We start from the raw sequence: 23,928 nt of genomic DNA on the forward strand, positions 1-23,928 counted from the left end.
TGTATCATTGCCAGGATGAAAAAGGACGTCTCAAGAGCTTTTGAAAAAATGGGTGACTACTCAAGACATTTTATAAAGGAGGAAGAATGGGAGAGAAAATAGGACTCGGTAGGGGGTAGAAGGAGCCTGAATGTGTGCCTTGTCTGTCTATTCTTTCGCTTGAAACCTGGAGCTGTTGTTCCTATTTCAGTTCAAACTGTCACCTTTAGTCCATGATGGCTTTACTGCCCTTGCTCCTGAACCTCAACAGATTGGGGCTTATTTACCTATTCACACTCTGCTGTGGAACCTCATTAATAGGCTTATTAGCCACACCATTCACGTGCAGGAGGGCTCACAGAAAGGATCCCAGCCACTTTGAGAGGAGGAGGAAAAAACTGTAAAGAGATTATGCTCTCATTCAGCAGCCTAACTGCTATGAAAGGCTCCCTGGGCCCACTGAGATCTCTTGAAGCCTAAATATGATGACAGAATTGATCTCCCCCCCCCACCCTTTTAATTCCAAACATGCTTCTGCTTTTCTCAGATTGAGGAGCTGGGCTGTTGTGGGCCACTTTAGCAGAATGTGGCTCATTTAAGAGAAAAGGCTGCTATTGATAGACTGCTATCTTTTCATCCTCCAAAAGAATAAATTCTGACAAGTGCTTCCAGACCTTGGAAATAGGTGTTCTGATTTGTCATTTTTAGTGGAATGCTTCCTTTTCTTTCAGAGCATGCAAAGATATCGATGAATGGGGAAAGGTATTGCAGCTTCCTGTGCCAGACAATAATTTATGTGAGAATGTGTTAACAATGTTTTCAATGGGCGATGGACATGCCCGGTGCTGGGAAAATTGGATCTTGACTGTGACATCTCAGCTTCTCAATTAGAACATTCAGATGTCTGTTGCTTTAGGAACAACAAAAAACCCTCCACAAAAACAAAATCTAAACCTGTGTTTCCAATCAATTACAAATTTGTCTGCCATCCCTCATAAAGACTGCAGTAGTGGTGGGAAAATACATGCTGGGAGGTAAGTACATACTCTACAGAAAACAACTTTTCAAGTTTTTGGTGTCTAGGTGTTTGTAAATAGTCTTACACTACGATGTGTGGCCTCAGCCCTTGAAAATCCCCTTGATCAATACTGCACACACCATATAAAAAGTACAGTAGAGTTTAAATAAAGTAACATTAAATTGATCAACACTGATTAAATTTGAGGCAACCACCACTTATTGATTTTGTTGTCAAGCTGACTACACAAGCAAGCATCACACAGACTCCATATTCAAAACCTTTTAGTTGATGGTATCTAAAGCAAATGTTCTATTAAGCAAGGATCAGGCTAAGCTATATTGAATTCTGAATACCCATATTATGCAGTTTTAAATCTGTGCGTCCAAACAAATGATGTTTGCATAACTTTTCGACAACTTTTCCCATTTGGGCACCACACAGGTATTAAATGTGCACTGTCAGACCAATTCACGGCGCAGCTGCAATCAAGCTTTGGACTGAGAAGCTCACGAGGGTGATTTTTGGAGCGGGTGTTATCCGACCACCCTCTCTAGATGGAACTGGCCACAGGCCAACCACGGCTTCTGAGCCAGAAACACTTCAGGAGAGGTTTCGAGGACCGCTTTTGAGCTGGTACCATTTTCGTGTGAGGATGCAGATGCTGCCCAGCGCCGGGGTGCCGGTGCCGCAGCCGGGGCTCACCCTCAGCGGGGGCGCTTTCCGCGCTCCCCACTTCCCTCTCCTTTCCAACCCGCTGGAAACCTTTCAGCGGAGCGTCCGTCCGGGAGCTGCTCGGGGTTCCTCCCCTGCAACCCCGCGGGATGAGCTGTCCCGCTCCTCGGGCAGGCAGCGCCCGGAGCTGGGGTCCCGCTCCCCTCCTGCCCCTCTCCGGGGCCGCCGAGCGCTCCGGCTCCGCGCCGCGGGGGCATCCGCGACCCTCGGGCGGGGTGGGCGCTGCCGGCTCCGCACCCCCGAGGGCCGGGCGGGGGAAGGGGCTCGGCCGCGATTGGCAGAGCCCGGCAGCGCCGTCCAGGAAACGGCTCGGGTTGCAGCGGGGGGAGTGACCGGGGGAGGAGGAAGGAGCCGGAGGAGTGCGCCGAGAGGGGGAAAGGGGGGAGAGAAAACCCACCTCCCACCCGAGGGGGCCGTCGGCGTGACAAAGCTGCGGCGGCTCGGGGCGGGCGGCTGGATGGAGCGGAGCGGGACCCGCGGCGCGCTGCTCGGCGATGCCCGCGCGGGGGAGGAGGCAGCTGGCGCCGGGCACGGCGGGCTCGCCCCTCTGAGGCGGTAGCCGCTGCGGCCGAGCCAGGGCACGGGACGGGGCGCCGGGCCGGCTCCTGCCTCGCCTCGCCGCCCTCCTGCCTGCCCCGGGCGCGTCCCGCGGGGGATGCGCGGCGCTGCGCCGCTGCGGGCTCGCCAGCCGGGGCCGCCCGCGCAGTGAGCGCGGCCGCAGTGACGGCGCTTTCGCCCCGTCCCGGGAGCCGCCGCTCGGCACCGCGCCCCAGCCCGGGAGCCGCCGCGCAGCGGAGCCCGCCCGGCGCTCTCGCCGCAGGTAAAGGCAGCGGGCGGGCCGGGGAAGGGGCGGCCCTGGGCTGGGCTGGGCTGGGCTGGGGTCCCGCCGCGCTCTCGGCGCTCCAGCGGGGCTCGGGGATCCCCCGGTGCGGACTCGGGGCGGGATGTGCCGGTGCGGGGCTCGGGGCGGGATGTGCCGGTGCGAGGCTCGGGGATCCCCCGGTGCGGGCTCGGGGCGGAATGTGCCGCTGCCGGGCTCCGCTCTGCAGGAGCTGCGGGTCGGGTTATGGTCACTCGGTGGCCGCTGCGGTGCGGGGGAAGCCCGAGCAGCAGCGCTGTTCCCCTGCCTTCCCCGCATCCCCGCGGGTGTCTTTGGGGACGGTGACAGCAGGACAGGCAGCACGGGCTGAGGAAGGGGAGCTCGGCCCCGGAGCAGCAGCCCCGGCTCGGTCCCGGCCCCGGCTCGGAGCCCGGTGCTGCCCCGCCGTGCTGCGCCCCGTCTGAGATAAGGGGGGAGAGAAATCAATGAAATATATATTTAAATGCAAAACGGCCCCTTCAAACCGGGACCCATTATGCGTTCGGTGTGAAACGCTATCAACATTTAAAACTTTATTGTCTCCTTTGTACCAAATCCCTGTAAATCTTCCACTAGCCTTTTCTCATTTTCATCTGAAAAGCCTGTTTGGGCTGAATAGACAGCAATCAGCAGCCTCTGGACTTCTCCCGCTCTCTGGAATGTCAATTAAAATGCAGATTTTTTTTCCCCCCCCTCCCCAATCTCTTGGTGGCAAAAGACTTGAGAAAAACAGGATAGTCCTGGAAAGCAAATGAAAGAAGTTCAAACAATGAAAAAGTACTGAAGCTGCCAGCCGGTTCCCATTAGTCCTTCAGAATTAATGTTTAATAGCTGTGATGCTCAGATTTGCTTGGAGATTGAACTCTGCTGAAGACCCTTGTTAGATATATATGTGTATATATGTTTTTGTAGACGGATGTATATTTCTGCATTTTCTGTCCATACACAATTCCTCTGACGGTGGAATCGTGTGCATAAAGCTGTTAGCTTCAAAGCTTCATCTACCTGGATTTTTCTGATGAAGATACCTGGCTTCTGGAGCGCTTGAGGTTTCTTTGTGGAGGGAAGATCCATATTTCACTCAGATTTTGCTATTCCCCTCCTAATTGAGAAAGATGCTGAAAAGTTATACAGTGAGCATTGTATTGATTTGGTTAACATACTCTACAAATCGTACTGTCCCTGGGGAGTGATAAACATCTTATAAACAACAATGCAAGTAGATTAAAAAGAACACTGAGCATTGAATTTAATTAATGCCACTGCTGAACAAGTACTACTTGTTTGTGTGTGCGAGTGTGTTTAAACTGAAGTACAGCTTGGAGGAATTTGGTTGGGCTCCCAAACCAGTCTGCTTTCCCATGCTTGTCAGTTTGGCAAAGAAAATTTGGGCAGGTATGTGACGAGGTGAAAATTGACTTGATGAGCGAGTGGCAAGGAGAGCCATCAATCATTGGGGGCTGACAACTCCTCCCCAAAGTGTAGGCTGAGAAGAGAGACAGAGTTCCCTTTCAAGGGGAAAAATAAACACTACGTGTGGCTTTCACTGAGTCTGAGACTCCAGGAGGGATTATGGTATTGTAGTCAGGAAGCCAGAATTGTGGAGGCCAAAAAGCATGCTGGGGCTGTGTTCCAAACATTGAGATAGAGGTACATAATTATCCAGCACAGGAGGTCTTTCCAGGGACTCGTCCCCCGGCAACTCTGGCAATTAAACTACGAAAAGAATTTGGTTTCGTTTCATCTTCGCTCGACTCCGCTTCTTTTGGGAGAGGGCAACCCTTGAAGCCTGTTTGCTGTCCTGGTGCTAGAATGCTTTGGCTCCATGGATGGGTGTAGAGCTCTGATTTTTGCGTTGTTGCACCTTCACAAGCCGGGATTTTGGCTTTGCTGCTGCCCTGTGGGTGAAGAATCCCTTCTTTCTGCCGGCAGATGTTGAGGTGCAGGAGGCAACAAAAATCTTCAGGTGAGGAGACGCGTGGCCAAGGAGCCTTGTGCTCCACTTCAGGCTTTAGGATGAGGATAGGAACCACAAATGTGCTTTCAGTGGGGTTTAGTGTAGCCTGAAAATCTGAAACTGCAGGAATGTCAGTGGAATTAATGCTCTTGGAGTCTGAAATACACGCTGGCCTTCTGGTATGTTTTCTTTCTGCAAAGCCATGATGGGATTTTGCATTTATCAACACAGACTTTAATCGGAGTTTACGGGATGATTTATGGAAATTAAATCAGCATTACACCCAGGCTGTTAATGAGGGGTTTCTACCCACTTTACAGCTGGATAAACTGAGCTGCAGGGCTGTGGAGCTGGGTGGTGGCATCCAGGGGGGTTTGCTCCATCCTGCTCCACACACAGACTGGTCCCAGAGACAGAGCTCTCTTCAGCTCTACACCTGCTCTGTGCTTATTTAGAGAAGGGCTGGGCAAGCTCTTGGCAAATGTTTGTGCAGTGGTCTGGTGGTGTTTTCACTGGAAATTTAATGGTAGTTGCTAGCTTGTGGTCTGGGGTGCTGGCTGAAATCTTCACAGGAGGGACAGGGCTTTGAGGTGATACCAACCGAGTTGGGAAAAGCTTGCCCTGAAGTAGCAGGGATTCACCTTGTATTGTTTCCCTCAGTTGACTTCTTCATGCCATCCAAAACCTGTTTCTACTGACTCCAGAAGTTACTGAGTATAGTACCCAAGATAAAAGATGCCTCAACATCATTTGTGAACTTTGTGGCAGCTAGCACAAGGCTAATAAAAACCAGAATCAACTCTTTAAATGGTTGGCTTTATAAAAGGAGAATCTGTGTCCCTGTTTCAGCTTGTTGAGGTACCACACCAAATCCCGATGACAAGGAATTTGGAGAAGGTTTATTTATCTCCACACTCCCTTGCTTTTTTTTTTTTTTTGTTTTTTAATTTTCAAGTGTTGAGGGCAGGAGGGAAAAAGAGGTTTTATGTTACTTTTTCCCCTTCCAGACAAGCACTCTCCAAATTTCAGTTGAGTTTCATCACATCTAAGATGAATCATTGACCAGATTAGAACAATTGCTGCAGTTACTTGTTTTATCCATTTACTGAGGTTTTACTTTTATTTCTGAAGCGGAAAATCAGGTCTAATTTTCTGCTTGAGCTGTTTAATCACCCTGTGAGGAGGATGCTCTTCTGACCCTCACCTGGCATCATCTCAGTGTGGAGGCAACAGGGTCCCCTGAAGGGAGTGCCAGTTCCTTTGGTGCCACTTCTCTGTCAGACCATGGCTGGATTACCACTTAAATCCATCCGTTTAAATTCATTTTATTATGAATAAGATAGACTTTTTTCCCCCCCACCTCCGAAAAATATATCTCAATAAGCATCATTGAGAGACTGAGCAAAGAAAGTTTTGTGCACTTGGCTTGGCATGTATAAATGGAAAGTGGTGCTGGGCAGGTCTCCTATGAAATAGCAATCTATACCATATTTTATACAGATTTTAATTGCCTGTAATGCAGCGTAGCAAACCAATATCACTGCAAAGACTTGAGCCTTTCACCTGCCCAGGACTCAGGGGCTTCCAAAGGACACTAAACTGAGTCAGAAGAAGGTACCTCCATGGGGGAGCTGGAAGTCCTGAGTTGAAATAGTCTGACGGATTTTTCCAAGTCTAAGCAGTATATTTTTTTCAACTGTTTTTCTTGTGGAAAATTACTGAATTCCTGCAAATTCATCTGGCTGCAGAACTGCCTAGGTGAAGGAATGAAAAACAAGGCAAACTTACATAAACCTTCAAACAATAACAAGAATATAATTTGTATAATTGTGGTAATTTTGTAGCATTACAGGTTATGTGCCTGCACATGTGGGTGCCTCTCATTTTTGAAAACCTGTATGTTTTTCTGTCAGTAAAATAGCTCTCAATATGTGCTGAGAAGTGATTTTGTGAAAACAAGGAGGACTTGGTTACGCCTCAGGTGATGATGGAAACTGCTAACAGAAGATGAAAAGTCACTCACTTTTCACATATTCTTGAAGCTGGAAAACTATTTTTCCCATCCTCCTGCTCCCCTCCCTCTCACTTCAGCTCCGTTTGAGGCTTTATGAAGGTTCTTGGTTTGTGTTTTGAGATGTTTTTGCTGACAGTGTTCAATCTCTCTCCTCCCCGCAGCAGCAGCCGTCGTTCCAAGGGAGGAGGCATTACCCTGGCCGAAGGCACAGCTTTCTCTCCATGCTTCTCTAGAGGTGCTCAGATGGGATTAAAGTCCACATGGAGATATGGAAATGGACCAGGAATTTACTCTAAAAAGATGGTCAGCTGGGATTCGGGTTGCCTTATCTGCCTGGTGGTGGTCACCATGGCTGGACTTTCCCTGGCTCGACCTTCATTTAATTTAGTTGTTGAAGACACCACGGTGGAACCTGAAGGTAAATCACTCTCCAATGCTTCATTCCTTAAAAGAACTTAATTTTAAATTCTTGGACATTCTGAAATAGAAGTCAAGATCTTTCCATGTGCTCTGGTAAATCTAAGGCAAGGAACAGAGCAGCCCTGGAGAGTTACGGTTTCTGACTTTCCCTGCTCTCGCCCGGGCTGTGTTTGTACAAGCGTGAGTTTGTTTATTCTTGTGCAAGCCAGTGGTGTCAGTGATTTCACTTGGGACTGTCATCACGTTGTATAATCAAAGTGCACAGATGAAAGTTTTCAGGAACGGGTCTTTAAGGAAACCAGTCCGTGGCACTTTGGTGCTGTTGTGTGTTGCTGTCTCAAGGAACGAAGCGGATGAGTGGCTGCTGCTCTTTGGGATTGTCTTAACCTGAGGAGTCCAGAGAGAAATGAATCTTGGTAGTTTTCATTTGTGAATGTTTAGTTTTGCAGGCACTCTGCAAAAATGGTATTGCAGCTTTGTTGGTGTTTGCACTCGGGACGAACTTCCCTGGTGCTGTTAATATCCAGGCACAATCGGTGCTGCAGTGTCTGGATCACCAGTTCTGGAGGTGTGAATGTTGACATCTCAATAGAAGGGCTGGAGATAATTGCTGTGAGAGCAAGGGCCAGTCTAGACCTTGGCGTTGAAAAAGGTGTTTTGAAAAAATCTCCTATTTTAAGCCTACCCTTGTATGTTCGTCTTGGTTTGTCTGTTCCTCAAGCTTTGCAAAGTGGTTTTCTTCTCTGGAGAGCTCAGGAGGGGCTGCTTTTTTATTGTTGTGGGCTGATTGTGTTGAAGAATGATTTTGCTGTGTTGTGCTGGATCATTCCTGCTCTCTGAGCATCTGTGGGAGGAAGTGAGGCTTCTTTCATAAGGTTGTATCTGTCTTTTGGAGGAGTGATCACAGTTCCAATAACTCAGCTGTCAAGCTGATCTAATAGTCCACAGAGCATTTCTGAGCTGGCAAGATTGATGCAGAGAGTTTGGCCTTTACACATTCTACTACTCATGTCCATGGACGCAGCTTCGTTTTTATTTAATAATTCTTCATGCAAAACTTATTTGTTTCTATCCACTGCCTCTAAAAATAGACGTCACCAGCTAACGCATTTTTAGAATCCACTCCAAGTACATTTTTATTGATGGCAGGGGATGAACTATTTAGAGATGATGAGCCCTCTTCCCTAGCAAACGTTCCTGAAAAAAACTCTCAAAGAATAGCAATATTGTCATCTGTCAGCCACAGAGATGGTTGATAGCAAAAATGCCTTTTTTTTTTTTTTCTCTTTAGAAGGTAACCCGAGATTTAAAAAAGAAAAAAAGCCCAATTCTTGTTGCCACTTACTGTATGATTTGTTAATTCAACATCTGGTGCCTTTTTGGCTTTTCAGGAGAATGACAAAATCATGAATAATTCTGGTTTCAGACTAGCTTTGTAGTAAGGTCCCCTAGTTTTTGGGGTTAAGTCAGAAATAATGTATTTGAAGACTGGTGAAGTGTTTTACAGGAAGAAAAGTAATACTTTTTGGATGGTGACTGGTAATTTTGTAACTTTTCAGGGAAAGAATAGCTTTTTTTTATTTTGGAAAGCACTGTCTGAGTTTGTCTCTTACACACTGAATATGTTGGGGGTGGAATCTGGGTTTTATCAAAGAGTAAATTGTTAGAAAAGATTTAAAACTTCTTTCCTGGGCAGGAATGTTACTGATGTGAAACAATTTTAGATGTGAGAACCCAAATCATTACCAGAAACAAGAAAAAAAATCAGAAAACTCTTCTAAGTTAATAGCATAATAAGAGCTTTTATGCTGCAGAATACAGGGAATTGTGTGCGATTTATATCTCAGATTTGGGAAATAAAACCTCCTTTATGTATTCATGAAACCCTTTGATAAGAAAAAACAAACCAAAACACAACCAAGTTTTTACACAGTCACCTTCTCTGGGTTCTATCACTGCCACCCACAAGCTCTCCAAGCCCAAACCAAGAAAACCCTTCAAAAGATCTCTTCAAAGACAGAGCAGATTTCTTTTTTAATTTAGTAAATGCCAGAAGGTTTTGGACACAGCTAATTTGGGGGGTCAGGTGCTGCAATAATGTAAATTTTCAGTGGGGGTGCTGGCTGCAGTCATTAGAGCTATGACATTTCATGCCAGCTGAGGAGGTCGGCAGGGCCATGACCTTTGGTGACATTGGCTGATCTGCTCCTGAGTCTTCCTTCACGGACATGCCCTGAGTTGTCTGCTTTTACTTATTTATTTTTAATACAAGGTGCTTGGATTGTTATTGTTTATTGTCTTAGTGACTCAGACTATTGGAAGTGCTGTACAACATTAACAGGAATTGAGATTTGTTCCTCTGGGTGTAACAGAGAAAATACCTTTTCTCAACTATGCATAACTTTAGGGGCATTTTTGAAATAATTTTCTTCAGAGTGTCTGGCTATGTATGAAAAGTACTGAAGCGTGTGCTTTAGTTCAAGCAGTATTTATCTAGCAGGGTAATCAGCTGGTGGATATGTGCAAGATGTCATGTATTAAGGGGGTGCTGTGCTTTTTGGCTCTTCTCAGTCCCTCTTGAGTAAATAAATGTCCCTCTGTGACCATGGGGTATCACTCTGGTCCGTATGAAAGTGTTCACACTGAAAATGGCATTTTGATCCATCGTGAGTGGTAATGTTGGTGCTGGTACTGTGGGATCCTGAGTGTGGTGGATCTCAGCTGTGGTGCTTCATTCCCGAGCAGTGATGGCCAGATGTGAGCTGTGTGAGCAGAAACAGGACCTGTAGGACTTCTGTGGCGACTGTCAGCTCTCAGATTATATCTCACATCAAGTGTTTACATACATGTTTTTCGTCCTAGGGGAGCAGAGGGACTTTTTCTGCTTTTAAACATTTAGAAGCAAGCCTCCCCCAGCGTGCACAAAGGCAGCATTCTCTGAGCCTGTGTGTGCCCAGGCCTTTGATGATAGCCAGCGTTTCACAAGGGCTCTGACCGCACACACGGGCTCAAGGCTTACTTTGTGAACTGAATAATTAGTTTAGACATATATTTGATAAATAGTGAGCTCTCCCTTGACCTCCCCTTGCCCAGACTGTGTGTTATCATCCTGCTGGGGAGCTAATTTGGGCTCTTACCCTCCTGCAATGCCTTGACACCGTCCTTGGAGCACCCACTCGGAGCCCCCGCCCGGTGTGGTGACAACACGTTTCAATTCTTTTAATTTAGGTCAAATTTCAAAGGATTAATTTAAGCTTTCCACAAGGGACAGCCTATTTCTGTGTCCTGTGGAAAACACAGTAGTTCAGAGTGGTCCTAAATTTGGGAGGTTCCCAGGAGCAGCAGGGAAAGGGAGAGATCCCCTTTAAGGGGTGATGTGTGCTTATGGTGGAAGTGAATAATGGGTTTTTCTATGGGATTTACTCAGTCATACCCACTTGCTCACACTAAACAACATCCAAAAATAGGTATGTTCAGCACAGCACCTGTCTTTCTGCAAAAATGTTGAGTCATATTTGCAACGTACCTTCATTTTTGTGAAAATGTTGGCAGTGCTTAAAGATTAATGTCACCTGTGGTCACAGTGGTCAGCACTGTGCACTTGGAGATCCTTCTTAAGCTGCTGTGCCTTGCCTGAGTCAGGATGTGGGATATTGTGAGGTGCTCCCATGTGTGGAGGAGGGATGCTATGGTGGTGCGATGTCCCCTGTCCCACTCCCCAACCTGGGCTGTCCCCATGGGTCATCCCCAGCCAGCTGAGAGGCCACAGGGCTGGGGGGACCCTGCACATCCATCATTTTCCTGGGACAGAGCACCAGAATGCTGCTTCTGGTTTGGTAGGAAAAAAAGAAAGCAAATGGTTCACCCAGGGTTCCCTTTGGGCTGTTTTATTTTGGCTTTTTCTTTTTCAAACGAGAACAGCGGCTTTGATATCTGCGAGTTAAATTAAGAATTCAAACCTATTAGTTAAATCAGAGTCGGCTTTATCTTTTTAATTTCTTTTCCTTTTAATTTTATTTCATGGAAGGGCAATTATTAAAGCCCATTATGGAGGAATGTGACATCCCCACAGCTTCGGGTGAGGGCTGGCTGCCCTTTCAGGGATCTGGTTCAGTAAGTTATTTGGCCCAGTACAGGATTTGCTAGCTGAGATTCTGGGGAATTGTACAAGCAGCCAGATTAAATCAGTCTTAATGTGTCCATTCTGTGTTTAAAATCTGCAGCCCTTTAGCAGGGCATGGTCTTGAGCTTCAAACTAATTGGACATGGGTAGGGTTGTTATTTACAGTCAGTGTTGATGAGACACTGGGAGTTGGTAGTCTCTCAGTGTGGCTACTCTTTTGCAAAGTAGCAGAAATAATTGCATGTTTTAGGCTTATCTGCCATACAGCTGAAACTTTTTGAAGGAGTATAATAGTTATTAACTTTTGGGAATTTGATTCCTTTAGTGAGGGTTTGTTTTTTTTGGTTTTTTTTTGGTTTTTTTTTTGAGCCAGAAGACTTTCAAAGATGCTGAGTTGTGAGGTCTTTTAATCTTTTTATTCTTTTTTTTAAACCGCTTGTATAGATAAAACCCCAAACCAGTGGCCGACTCCAATGAATGCATAGTTTCCTAATATTAAAATAGTTCTTCCTTGGCAGGGAAATAGCAACAAGTTTCAGGCCATAGCAACTTTTTTACAGGCAAGTTTGAAACCTCTGAAAGCAGAATTTACAATGAAAATGCTGACATCTCCAGTTATGCAAGGTTGTGTATGCATGAGAAGATGGACTATTGTGGTATTTTAATAATAACCATAGCATGGCCCTTAATGAGCTTATGTCTGTATCCAGCTTCCCAGCTTTGCTAGAAATGATCTTTAAATGGCTTTAAACAAAAACATTCAGAGATTAGTGTTTTCTTAAAATGAATATTTAGTTTTGGATCGGATGGGAATGCTAGAAAAATACTGAACTGTGCCGTTTCCTGTCATTTGTAGAGAAAAATTCCGTATTGGAAGTGTCAGATTTTCAAGTGTTTAACATTTTGAGACTCTTCAAAATTGAAGCTTTAGAGTGAAAGAGTCTTTCTTCGAAGCAGCGCTCCTGAGCAGTTTTACTCTTGTGTTTTTAAAAGAACCATCACCCACTTCAGCAAGTTATGTCTTGTCTGTGTGTAATAGCACACCTGGTTTGACTAGGGGAGAAAATTTATTTCAGTGTAATTAAAGAAGTGCAAAATTCAGGCTGAAAAGGGACCATGAATCCCAGCTGGACAAGTGGGAGCGCCTTCTGCAGAGGACACTGATTTGTGTTGGTGGTGGGAAGCAGGGCAATATTTGGTTTGGCATGGAGCCTCCCAGTGTAAAATCATCCTCTGAGCAATTTGGGGACTGATTTGCAGCTGAGGCCTTTGAGTTGGGGTTCAGCACACTGCAGGGTGTGTTTGCAGTGGGTTTTTTTGGGGAGATTTGGCACAGCACGCTCCCCAAATCACAGCCGCCGCCTTGCAGTACCCGGGACTAAACTGACTTTTAGGCTGATTGAAAGAGAAGTTGGAGCAACTGAGCAACTCTGGAGCGACTTTGTGAGAGTCAGATCTTAAATAAGGACCAGATTTGCAGGAGTTGAGCAGCCAACAGCTCCTGTTATAATTACGAAACGTGCGCTGGGAGTGCCAGAGCTGTTCTGGAAGTTTGGCCCTTCGGGTTTCAGTCGGGGCTGGGAGCGTCAGCAGAACTGCCTTGGCATTTTGCTCCTTGGGGACTGTGCTTCCCAACCAGGACAGTTGCAAAACAAGATTCTGTAAGAGCAGTGGATTTTTTTTAATGTGGATTTTTTTTTTTGAACTTTCAAAACCATCTTATAATTCATAAACTGATTATGTATGTCTCCAGATTGTCCTTTCCCATCTCTTAATTATCACTGGCGGTTTCTTTGGTGGTTTTTCCCCCCAAGAACCCTTTTTTTATGGTTTTGTTTTTCCTGGACTTCCAAATATCAGAGTACCTGATACTGGGACGTGTTGTGTGGGCATCATTTTCTGCTGGTTCAGGTTTTTGTGCCTCTTGTCACCACACAAATGCAATTATCCATATCAAAGAAAGGGACAGAAAGCTGAATTCTACAGTGCTGCTTTGTTCACTTGCTGTGCTATTATTATTTTAATTGTATTTTTAAAGTGACTGTAAGTGAAAGCATTTGGTGAACCCCAGTGAAGCTGAGGAGTTGAGACCTGACCTACTTTCATTCCCCTCCTCACACGTTCCAGGTTGTGTGTAATTATTGCTTTTCCTCCCCCACAAAAGAACTGGCTCATCAGTTTGGGACATTGACCCTGTCAAGCAAAGCCACAAGAACTGGGAAGAGGGGAAAATTCCTTTGTACCAAAGAAATGGCTTGCATTTGTGAGGGTTTACTGGAAAGGGAAATGTTTTGGAGGATGGGAAGGGAGAAAAATGAGCATGAGAGGCTGGTTGAGAACAAGAAAATCATAGTTTGGTTGTACTTGATTTTTTTTTTCCCCCTCTTAACTGTTCTATTTTGAATAGAGTTTTGTTACGTGGAAGGAAAAGGTAGGAAAAGAGTTTGGTGACACCTCAGGCTTTCTCCCAGGGGATTTGTGTCTGGTTCTGAGTGGGGCTGGAGTGGGATGCTGTGGCTGGGGATGCCTTGGAGGGCTGCACCCACCAGGGCAAGGCTGTAGGAAGTTCTGTTGTGGTTGAGACAGACAGAAATTGATCAGAACATCATGCAGCAACTTAGTTTTTAAACTGTAATTAAAAAGTTGTGGGGTAGAAAAAGTCATGCTGTGCTTCCTTTAGGATGGGCTGTGTGGAGAGGTGAGCTGCTGGCAGGATCTGCTGCTGGGCAGGAGCAGAACCTGCTCTGGGAGACTGGCTTTGCAAGTTTGGAAAGCGCCCTGCTCAGTGGCTCAGTGTTGCAATATTTAATTTGTTTCAAGGAAAGTAACATGACATCTAATCCCGAATGCCACCTGACAGTTCTTGAAAATAATTTTTCACACCCAGTTCAAATTTGGAGTAATTCTTGAGCATGGTTCTGTTAAACATTGTTTATTTATGAAAATCAGTGCTGTTGAGATACTACAGTATTGAAGTACCCAGATTTCCCTGATATTGTTTACTCAGCAGGGTAGCACAGGTATTTCAGCCGTGCAGGATTAACATGGAGACTCTCCAATAAATCTGCAGTGAACCACAGCTCAGTAATAGCTCTCCTGGCTATTCAGAAGGTCTGAACACTCTTCCATTAGTATGGCAAAGTGCCCAGGAGCCAGTGGTGCCATCAGGAGTGATGGAGGTGTCTGGAATTTCAGGTGAAGCATTGTGTGCCACCTGGAAGGGCAGGTAGCCAGCCTGGCTTCTCACTTCAGGGCTTGTGCTGCTCTTTCTTTGTCCCCACTGGAGACTGTCCTCTGTGTGGAGCTGGAATTAAACAAGCTACGATTCCTCTTGCCTAAATATTGCTCTGGGTTGAAAGGGAGCCTGGAATGCCTCGAGGCTTTGAAGTGTTTGGAGAATATCCCGTGTTTTATACCCCTGTGTGTTGTGGATGGGACTCTCAAAAATGCTGAGAGGATGTTTTGGGGATATTGTTTCCAGTGCCTATTTTCAAATCCCGCTTTAGGAAGTGGGGGGAGATGGATTTCGGGGGAACAGGCAAGATGAGACTTCCAGACGAGCTGCTAAAATTAAGAGGATTTGTATAGTCAAATAAAAATGGGACGGTGTACAAAAGAAACAACTGCTGACTTGCTTGTAGGGAATCTGAATAGATGTTCTCTGCATCCAGAACTAACACTGCAACATTGAATTGTGCAATTTTTAACCTCCCAGTTGTAATTTATTTCTTTTGCACATTGAGTGGTAATAATCTTGAGCATGGACTTTGGCAAACCTGGAAGAAAAAGGTTCTGTTTTTATGTTTGGATCTATGCTACCTTCTGTTCAGGTTTTATGTTGCTCTTGAAATGCAAATAAAGAATCTGAAAAAGTGCTACAGATTGGAATAGATGGAAGAAAATGCTAAGCCCAAGAAAAACCTTTTGCAACCAAATATACATGCTGGTACGCTTTCCCAAGGCTGTATATCTTATTATGGAGCCTTTCCCAAGCACACTTTAAGGCTGGGTTGAACAACAGGAGCTGGTTTAATTGCTCTGCCACTTGGTTACGTGCAGAGTTCAGTCAGGGAGATTTGAAGTTCTGCTCTTGCTGAAAGAAGAAACAATAAGAAAATGTTCCTAGTTTCAAATTCTGCTTTTTTAGAAAGAGAAGATTAATTTTTTTTTCAGCTTTTCATTTGAGGTTCTGGCAAAACGTGATTCATTTCCCCTTTGTATTGTATAATAGATTACATGAGAAGACTCTTCTGTAATGAGTTTGAAGAGCAGTTAATTATTTTTGAGATTGTGTTACATGTGTCTTAGGTTTGTTGTACTTCTCAGTTCACTTAGCAGAGAGGCTCCCACTCTGTTACTTAAAGCAGATGGTGGAGTTTGTGACTTGAACAAAAATGGTCAAGATTTGGTGAATGCTGGAACCAAGCATTCACATCCTGAAGATGGCCTTTAGTTTCTCATCAAACTGATGGAATTTCAGACAGCAGCACAGTAATTTTAGGGGGTTTGTGTGACTTCTCAAGGCTGGGGTTGCTCTTTCTCTGCATGGTTGCCAAGTCTTTGTGCAGAAGCCATCCTGGTGCAAGATGGTCAAGATTTGGTGAATGCTGGAACCAAGCATTCACATCCTGAAGGTGGCCTTTAGTTTCTCATCCAACTGATGGAATTTCAGACAGCAGCACAGTATTTTGGAGGATTTGGTGTGGCTTCTCAAGGTTGGGGGTGATCTTTCTCTCCATGGTTGCCAAGTCTTGGAGCAGAAGCCATCCTGGCGCTTTGCTGTTTCGTGCCCTATCTGCAGACCCGTCTGTGGTGCTGCTGTGTGCAGAACCCTTCGCCCCGCAAGGAGCAGCCCGTGCTCAATGGGACAAACAGGAAGAATGGCAGGGCAGTTCCCAGCAGCAGGAGGTGGCCTCGCTGGTCTCTCTGCTGTTTACTTTGAACTTGGCATGCTCTGAGTCTTCCCTGGCCTGGCTTCCAGCAGCACAGAGCACGGGGCCAAGCCCAGGAGCATGTGATACTCGGCGATTTTGACGCAGCTTGTGCAGCCGTAACTCAACAACCACAGCTATAAAGACAGGTAGGAGCAAGCAGGCTACGAGCTGTAGGAATTTTTCATCTCTTCACGAAGCCTAGACAAGTATAATTTCTTTCTCTTTGGGAATGAATCTTTCCTTAAACACGGGGTGGGTGAGACACATCCACCCAACAGCTTGGCTTGGTCAAAGCCCTGATGAAAATTTTCACGTTCCTCACCCTGTGTCAGCCAAAATCCTCCTGAGGTTTGGTCCCACTGCCCTCCTCTGCTGGCTGCGATGAGATCTGGGTGTCTGTAGCCAGGGCCAAATGCTGCCTGGGGACTGTTCCCTGCTGACCCAAGACAGATGGGATATAATCACATGGGAATAATTTCTGGTTTTAGCAGAGATTTTTTCTTGTCCACGGAGTCCGCAAGTGGCAAAACGCTTTGTTGCTCACCAGAATTTTTTATTTTTCTAAGCCTTCAAAACTTAGGAAAACAAGATATAGTGCAGTGTAATATTTTCCCTTACCCATGATGACATTGGCAAGTTATTGCAATTGGAGGAGATTCACTTTTTTTTTAGATGGTTTTAGTATATGTAGCACTCAGTAGGAGTTGACATGGTCCAGGTCAGTGTGGCTGGAAGTTCAACACTTGCTGGAGCACCAGCCATGTATGATGTGGCAACTTTATTTTGCAAATGTTCATTTCCAGGGCAAGAGGATTATTCCTGTTCCTTACATAATTTTTTTTTTTTTTTTTTGGTCTGGTTTCATTTCTTTACCATCAGATGATTATGTCCTTATTCTATAAGGATGACAATACTAATGAACATGCCAGGAAAAAGTTATTTTGGAGAATCTGGCCCTTTGTTTTGTGAAACTCTGTCAAATAGAGCAGCCCAGGAGTTTCTGTTAAAGGAACAAGTAAAGATGTAGAATCTGCTACATATTTATGTTTGTAACCATCATGGATAGCTCTTTCAGGTTTTGTGTTGAAGCTTTTCTACAAGGCCCAGATCTTTTTAATCAGATTTGAGCAACTAATGATTTTATACATTAGATGGGGGGAAATGATTCTTGGTCTTTCGAGTCTTGTTCAGGGACAAGGGATTTAAAAAATAATGAATTGTTAGTGTTTTAAAATTATGGGAGGAACTGTAGCAATTTGGAAAGGGAAGTGTTTTATCAGAACAGAGACTTCCTGATGGTGCCTGGCAGAGGCAGAGCTGGGCAGAGCTGGCAGCTGGCTGATAGTGGCAGTACAAATGGGACAGCAGGAATGCAGTGGCTTTGGAGCAGCTGATGGATGAATTGCAAACACTGTTTTGTGCCCCTTTGTCTGAGGAGCCTTTGTTTTGCTGTTGGCTAATGGGAGGTGGTCACCCTGGCCAGGAATGACTCTCTGCATTCTTAAACTGATGGCTGTGTCTTTTGCAGGCTGATTTTATCATCCATTGTCAGAAGAGGGCATGGAGATCCTCTTGATAATGGTCTGCCAGTTTAAATTAAGGGATAATCACATCATCTTGTCTCTGGGAGGTGGGAGGGAAGGCCGCACACCTGACTGGTGATACCTGGGCTGCCTCCTGCAGCCTCCTAAAGCCTCGGGCTTGGCTTGCAAAGTCATGAGACCTATTTGACATCCCCATTCCATGTCGTTCATCCAGTGTGGTCTCCTGGACGTCCCTCAATGGCAGGAGAACCATGGGGAGGGGCAGGAGAAGCAGCGGTGGTGGTGGTGGTTGGCAGCCCGGTGTTCCCTGTGGGGACATTCAATTTTGCAATGAACCTCTCGGATTCTTGACAGGTCAGGTCTGTTGACCCTTCTGGGCACACTGTGATGAGTGTTTAGTTATTTACTAAAGCCTTTTGAAGTGAAAGTGGCTTGATGGGGTCTGAGGCTTTTGTGTTCTGGAGAGTTGTGTGAGAATCTTTGCTGGGGTTAGCTATTAGCTGATCGTTTCATTATTTGGCTCTGTAACTAAGTAACTAAATGACTTGAGACTTAAGATAAGCAGCTCTTTGTTAACTTTTTAGTAAATGGAGACTAATAATTATGATAATAATAAATTTAAAACCTAAGGAAGTATAAACCTCTCAGTGACCGAATTTGGAACAGAAACGTGATTTGGAATACAATTGCATATCTTAATCATCTGAAATAGAGCAGTCAGAGTGTCCCCAGTCCTCTATTGTGGTCACGGCTTTTATGCAAACAGTCTTTACCCCACTTGATGGCTGGATGGCTTAAACCATGCTGTGAGGCTGTATGAGCAGGCAGAGAAAAAGTTCACAGCTGTTTAGCTTGGTTTTCCACGGCAGTATTGTTCAACAGCTCCACCTATAAAGTTTAAATACATTGTGTGCACCACTGTTACAAATAAGGATGTGGCTGAGAGCAGAAAATAGCAGAAGCAGTGTCCCCTGTCCTGCAGTGTTTAAGAACACCCAGAGTCATTCTGCATGTTGCTTGTTTGGTGTTCTAAAGGGTGACAGAGAGGTGTAATCCATGTCAGGTAGTGCACCTCTGCAGGAGGAACCAATGCCACAGTTACAGGATTTGCAGGATCTGCTTAAAAAGGAATCCTGTGTCTCCTTAGATGGTTTGGAGCTCCCTGCAATGAGCTGGGACATCTTCAGCCAGAACAGTCTGCTCAGAGCCCTGTCCGGCCTGGCTTTAAATGTTTCCATGGATGGAGCATCCACCGCGTCTCTGGGCAACTTGTGCCAGTGCCACCCTCATTGTAGAAACTTCTTCATATCTAACCTGACAAACCCAGCAAAGGGCTGGCTCACAGGCCTCTGGTGATGGCTGAGCTTCCAAGAGGGCTGGAGGAGCTGGATGTGATAGCAGGTCATCAAGCCTTGCCTGTGGAGCAGGGACAGAGCCCTGCTGTCAGCCACAGGGGAGCCGCTGCTTTGATGGTACAGCATGGACATGAGTGCAAAATTTGTCCCTAAATTTCAGAGCAGCGAAAAAAATCCTTGTGTAGTGTCCCAGGGAGAGTTAACTTGCAGCATAGGTTGTTTATGTGCTGCTGGGAATTTCTGAACAGTTTGAACTGGTTGAGTTTCGCAGTGAAGCTGTTGGGTGGATTCATGCCTCGGAATCCCACCTGTTCTCTGTTTGCTTTTGGGCACCATTTCAAACCCACACTGGAAAAAAGTTTATAGGCAAACATTATAAAAAGTGACAGTCTTAAGTGCTGCTACATTCTAGTTTGGCAACACAAAGGCTTACCTGAAATAACTCACAATTTCCAAACATGACTTCATTATATCATGACAACACTTTGCTGCATCTTCCTTGATACTCTAAAGAGAAAGAAATGGAGGAGGATAATATATACCAAATGCTAATACCCGTTTGAAACTTGTTTTTCCTTTAGTGTGCCAGTGATTTTCTTTGTAAAAGGAATTTTTTAAAATTGTAGTTTTGAAATTAATTACCGTTCTCAAGTTTGGATTTGGACTTGTGTTGAAAGACTCAGTGCAAATTTGGAGTTAGTGGTTTAAAAAGAGATGAAATCAGGGATGTGATGTTAAAAAATTATTTTCATTTTCATTTCCTTTTAATTGTGTGTGGGCTCATCCTGTGAGTTTCCTGGCACTGTTCAGCAGAAGGCTCTAATGCACTTAAAGGAAGTTTGAGGTATCATCACCCAAGGTGGCTTTTAAAGAAGTTTAAACAGACATTTTTAGACTCCGGTACATTGCTGACACAGTGTAAACTTTGTAAAAGAAATTTTTTTTTGCAGGTAGAGCATTACAAAGAATTCTTACTAGCTTCAAAGTAAATTAGGTAACTGGCATCAGGTACCTTTTTTATTTGATAGTAAAATCTAATTTAAAAAAATTCTCAAGCAGACTCTAACACACTCATTACTGTGATGAAATATATATAGAAAGGACCCCATCCCATGCTCCTTCTGGAAATTCTATTTCTAAGAGCATAATGTAGCACTCAGTGAAACACCTGCATTGCAGACCTGTGGGTTTGTGATTAAATCAGCAAGACTGAATTAGTTTATAAGAGGTATAAATCTGTATTGGAGCCTGTTCTAGACTCTTGAGATGGAACTCGGCATGCTGGAAAGTTTAGAGACCTCATTATAAAATCTAAATCCAAGAAGCTTTACAGTCTCTGTAACTGGTTGTGTTGGGATGGGTTTCATGTGCCACCTTGGTGTGCTGTGTGTGTCAAATCTGTTCTTTGGGAAAACATGTTTGTCCTAATGAAAAAGGCAGGAGAAGCTTTGATAGGGCACGTTGCTGTAATGACAGGATTGCAGGATGAGTGGGAGGAAAATTGGGTCTCCAAGTCCTTCAGTAGAACCTGATAGCTAAAGTCCCCCACCATGCTGGACCCTTCTGGTGCTCATGGAATCATATTTCAACTTAGAAGAGACTCATGGGGACCATCAAGTCCAACTCTCTGCTCCTTGCAGGGCTGCAGAAATCTCAACTACTGACAGAACTTCAGCATTTCCAAACTCCCATCTCCAGCCCTGCTCAGATGTGGTGTTTGTTTCAGGCTGCCCTGTTGAAAGTGTGATACAAAAAATGACAACCCAAGGAGGAGGAACACTGGTTTCAGGGTTTTGGCATTCTTAGAAGGAAGTGTGGACATCAAAGAGCCACCTTTCAGTGCTCCCTGAGAGTCCCAAGCAGCCAGAGAGGTGTTTTATTTATTCCTGGGCACACAGGTTGTGCCTGTGCAGGGCAGGACGTGTCTGGGGTGCGTGGGGAGCAGCTGTCTGTGCGCTCTGACCCTCCCCATGAGCAAACAGAAGATGCCTCTGTGCTTCTTTCCTTTATTTACCATTCCTGCCTCCCTGGGCGAGGCCCTTGGGACAGGGATAGTGTGGTGGCAGGGACACACCAGTTCCAGAAGCAGTGCCTGTCTGTGGGACAGGCTGAGCTCGTGGTAGGTGTGCTGAGCCTTCCCACTGCACTGTGGAGACAGTCTGCAGTGCCCGGGGCTGCTGCTTCTTTCCCCCTGCTGAGAGCTGGCCCTGCAAGGCAGGGATGAAGGTCTAGTAACTATAGGCAGATGTAGTTTTCCAAGGATGTTTTTTTGGAAAAAGACTGTGGTTTGACATTCTTCTTGTTACCAGAGGGAGCTGACGGATGAGCCATTGCGCTCGGAACTTCTGCGCGTACCGAGACTCTGAAAGCTTTGCCTGTGCTCCTGGGTTTCTGCTGTATTCACTGGCCAGAGGTTGTGAAATAAGTAATGAAGCAAAAAAGAATTTGAAGGGAAAAGTTACTGCCATGGAGAGAGAAGTGCTGGTAGTGCAGAAGGGAAATGTAGAGACTTTGTGATGGGCACAGGGAGAAAAATAAAAGGAATCATATATATACTGTGTATCGGGACTCATGGTTATTAGCTTAGTGAGTGAAGGGGGTTTTGGATATCCTGTTTCAAAACAGCACTTCCCAGGTTTTAAAAATTGAAAAGCAACTTATAATAAAATTGGGTGGGGAAAGATAATTATTAATTGGAAATGTGGACCCAAATGCTAAGACAGAAGATGGATCTGCCTTTTGACCCCTCCTTCTCTTACAAGTCCTTTGAAGCCTCCGGGTTCTGCAACCCCCATTGTCCCCTGCTCTCTGTGACTGATGAGAGGAGTAATGTGTTGGTGTGGCACTGGGGACAAGGGACATGCCAAGACACCGATCAAAAGTGCCTGAGCTTCACTTTTGGTGAACTTCTTGAAAATAACCTGCATGTGGTTCAGTTTAACAACACAGAACACTGGGCTAATCTGGATGAAACATTTTTTTTAAAATTTGATATTTTATATATCAAGTTATATTGATATATAACTTGATTTCCGTGGATGAAAAGGGCCTTGACTGACCTGTGTTGGAAATTCTCTCCTTTCCCTTCTCTTTCTTCTACTTTTTCCTCCTTTCCTTCCACCTTCGCAGAGCCGCCAACCAAATACCAAATCTCTCAGCCAGATGTTTACTCAGCACTTCCAGGAGAGACGCTTGAGTTGCGCTGTCAATTGCGAGACGCCGTCATGATCAGTTGGACTAAGGATGGGCTCCCTTTGGGGCCTGACAATAGGACAGTGATTATTGGGGAGTACTTACAAATTAAGGATGCCACAGCCAGAGATTCGGGCCTCTATGCTTGCACTGCTGTTAGGACCCTAGACAGTGATACTCTGTACTTCATTGTAAATGTTACAGGTGAGTGAGTCGAACACAGGTTTTTGCATGCAGAAGCTGTAAGATGGGATGTTAAGACACTTTATGAGCTAATATGAAACAGTCCACTAGGGCACAGTGAGTTGAGTTCTGTAGCTGTAAATTTTATCCCCAAATTTTAAATTGTATCCCCAGATTTTTGGGGATTTTTCTCCTTGTCCTGACCCTGAAATGGACTCAGTTTATATCTGCTCCTTTTTGCTCCATGGGCTCTACAGAGATTAACAGTTGCTGTAGAGCTCTGTTTTATGCCACTCTGACCAGGATTAAATTAGACAGAGTTGCTGTGATGATGATGATAAAACCAGTAGAATGAATACAGGTTTTTGTCCCATGCATCAAAAGAGGAAAATGTGTGTTCTCCATCCTTCAAGTTTGGAGAGTGTGTTCTACATCCTTCAAGTTGTTCTGGAGATGCTCAGTTGTGTTCAACTGCATTTCTGTAACCGAAGTTAAAATATTAAGCAGAAATATTTTTGCAATTAGCAAACTCCCTTCGGAAACTCTGTAGCACTTCAGGACTATTAGCTAATTTTGTTGCAATTTCACATGGAAATGGCAGATTTTGTGGCTGGATTTTCTTTTCTCTACCTTCTGCACAACTAATATAAACACTTGTTCTTCCTAATATACACTCTAAGATGTAGCTTATCAATTTGTTTTTCTGTAAAAAAAAAATAGGCTGGTTTAAAGACTTGGTTGTTTTTAATGTGCAGATGCTCTTTCCTCTGGGGATGATGAAGACGACAATGATGGGTCCGAGGACTTTGTGAATGACAGCAACCAGATGAGTAAGTAACAGAAGTCACTGCCAGAAGTCACTAGCAAGATCCACGTGGAAAATTTTGTCCCATCTCTTGCACTCCTGTCTTCAGAGCTTCTTGATTGTTAACTGCATGTACTGTCAAATATCTTTGTATCTTGTCCTCCTCTGTTTTCTGTTTCTCGTAGCTCATAACTTGGAAAAGAAAAATAAAAATAAACTAATATTCTTTTGAACGTGCTTTTCTGGTCTGTACTTTCTTTTTTTCCCTTCTTCCTGGCATTTCTGCAGTTTCCTTTCTTTCTGAATCGAAGTTTGGTCTTTGTCTGGTTTAGACTCTGACAGATGAACTAACTTTTCCTGAACCTGAGCAGAAATTCAACAGAAGAAACAAAGATCCAGCTCATTTTGTTAAAAGGTGATATGAAAACTTTTAAAAAAATTAAGCTGTAATGAGGAAAATCCTTAAATCCCTAATCTCAGCAGAAATCTCGCCAGGGAGGATGAATTTGGAGACAATGAGGTTCTTTTGTCTGCAAAGAACCTTAAGGTTTGTTGTAAAGAAGGCGATTCAATGCTAAACCCACATTTTATGCTACTTATGTGTGATGAAAATGGGCTAAAAGAATCTTAGACCTATCTGAATGTGTTAAACTCCGTCCCCTTTAGAGAATTCATAAAGCTATTAATAAGCTCTAAATAGAGCACTCTCTAAGAGGAAAAAAAAAAATATAAAATGCATATTGGCTCCTGATGCCACTGTGCAGTGCTGCAGAACCCCCTCGGTGACTGGTGGTTTGCTGTCACTGGGGC

The 23,928-nt window shown here is 44.9% G+C and overlaps 1 protein-coding gene across 6 annotated transcripts in view; it reads left to right on the plus strand.

The window, feature by feature from the left end:
• Positions 1–2,487: 2,487 nt before the first annotated feature.
• FGFR2 (fibroblast growth factor receptor 2) overlaps positions 2,488–23,928 on the plus strand; it is a 78,635-nt gene continuing 57,194 nt past the window's right edge. For 2 of the 6 annotated variants that reach the window (XM_054276860.1, XM_054276861.1), the window contains exons 1-2: positions 2,488–2,552; positions 6,724–6,980. In XM_054276860.1, coding sequence (XP_054132835.1) covers positions 6,806–6,980 — 175 coding nt within the window. In that variant the 5' untranslated portion in view covers positions 2,488–2,552; positions 6,724–6,805. Of the gene's footprint in view, positions 2,553–4,450; positions 4,558–6,723; positions 6,981–22,067; positions 22,335–23,068; positions 23,144–23,928 lie in introns of those variants that run through there. The other 4 variants (XM_054276856.1, XM_054276857.1, XM_054276855.1 and 1 more) reach the window with 4 other exon arrangements.

This window comes from Melozone crissalis, unplaced genomic scaffold (assembly GCF_028551555.1).
Source record: "Melozone crissalis strain CALT ecotype California unplaced genomic scaffold, PUWL_Pcris_2 ptg000019l_1, whole genome shotgun sequence".
Classification (NCBI taxonomy): Eukaryota; Metazoa; Chordata; class Aves; order Passeriformes; family Passerellidae; genus Melozone; species Melozone crissalis.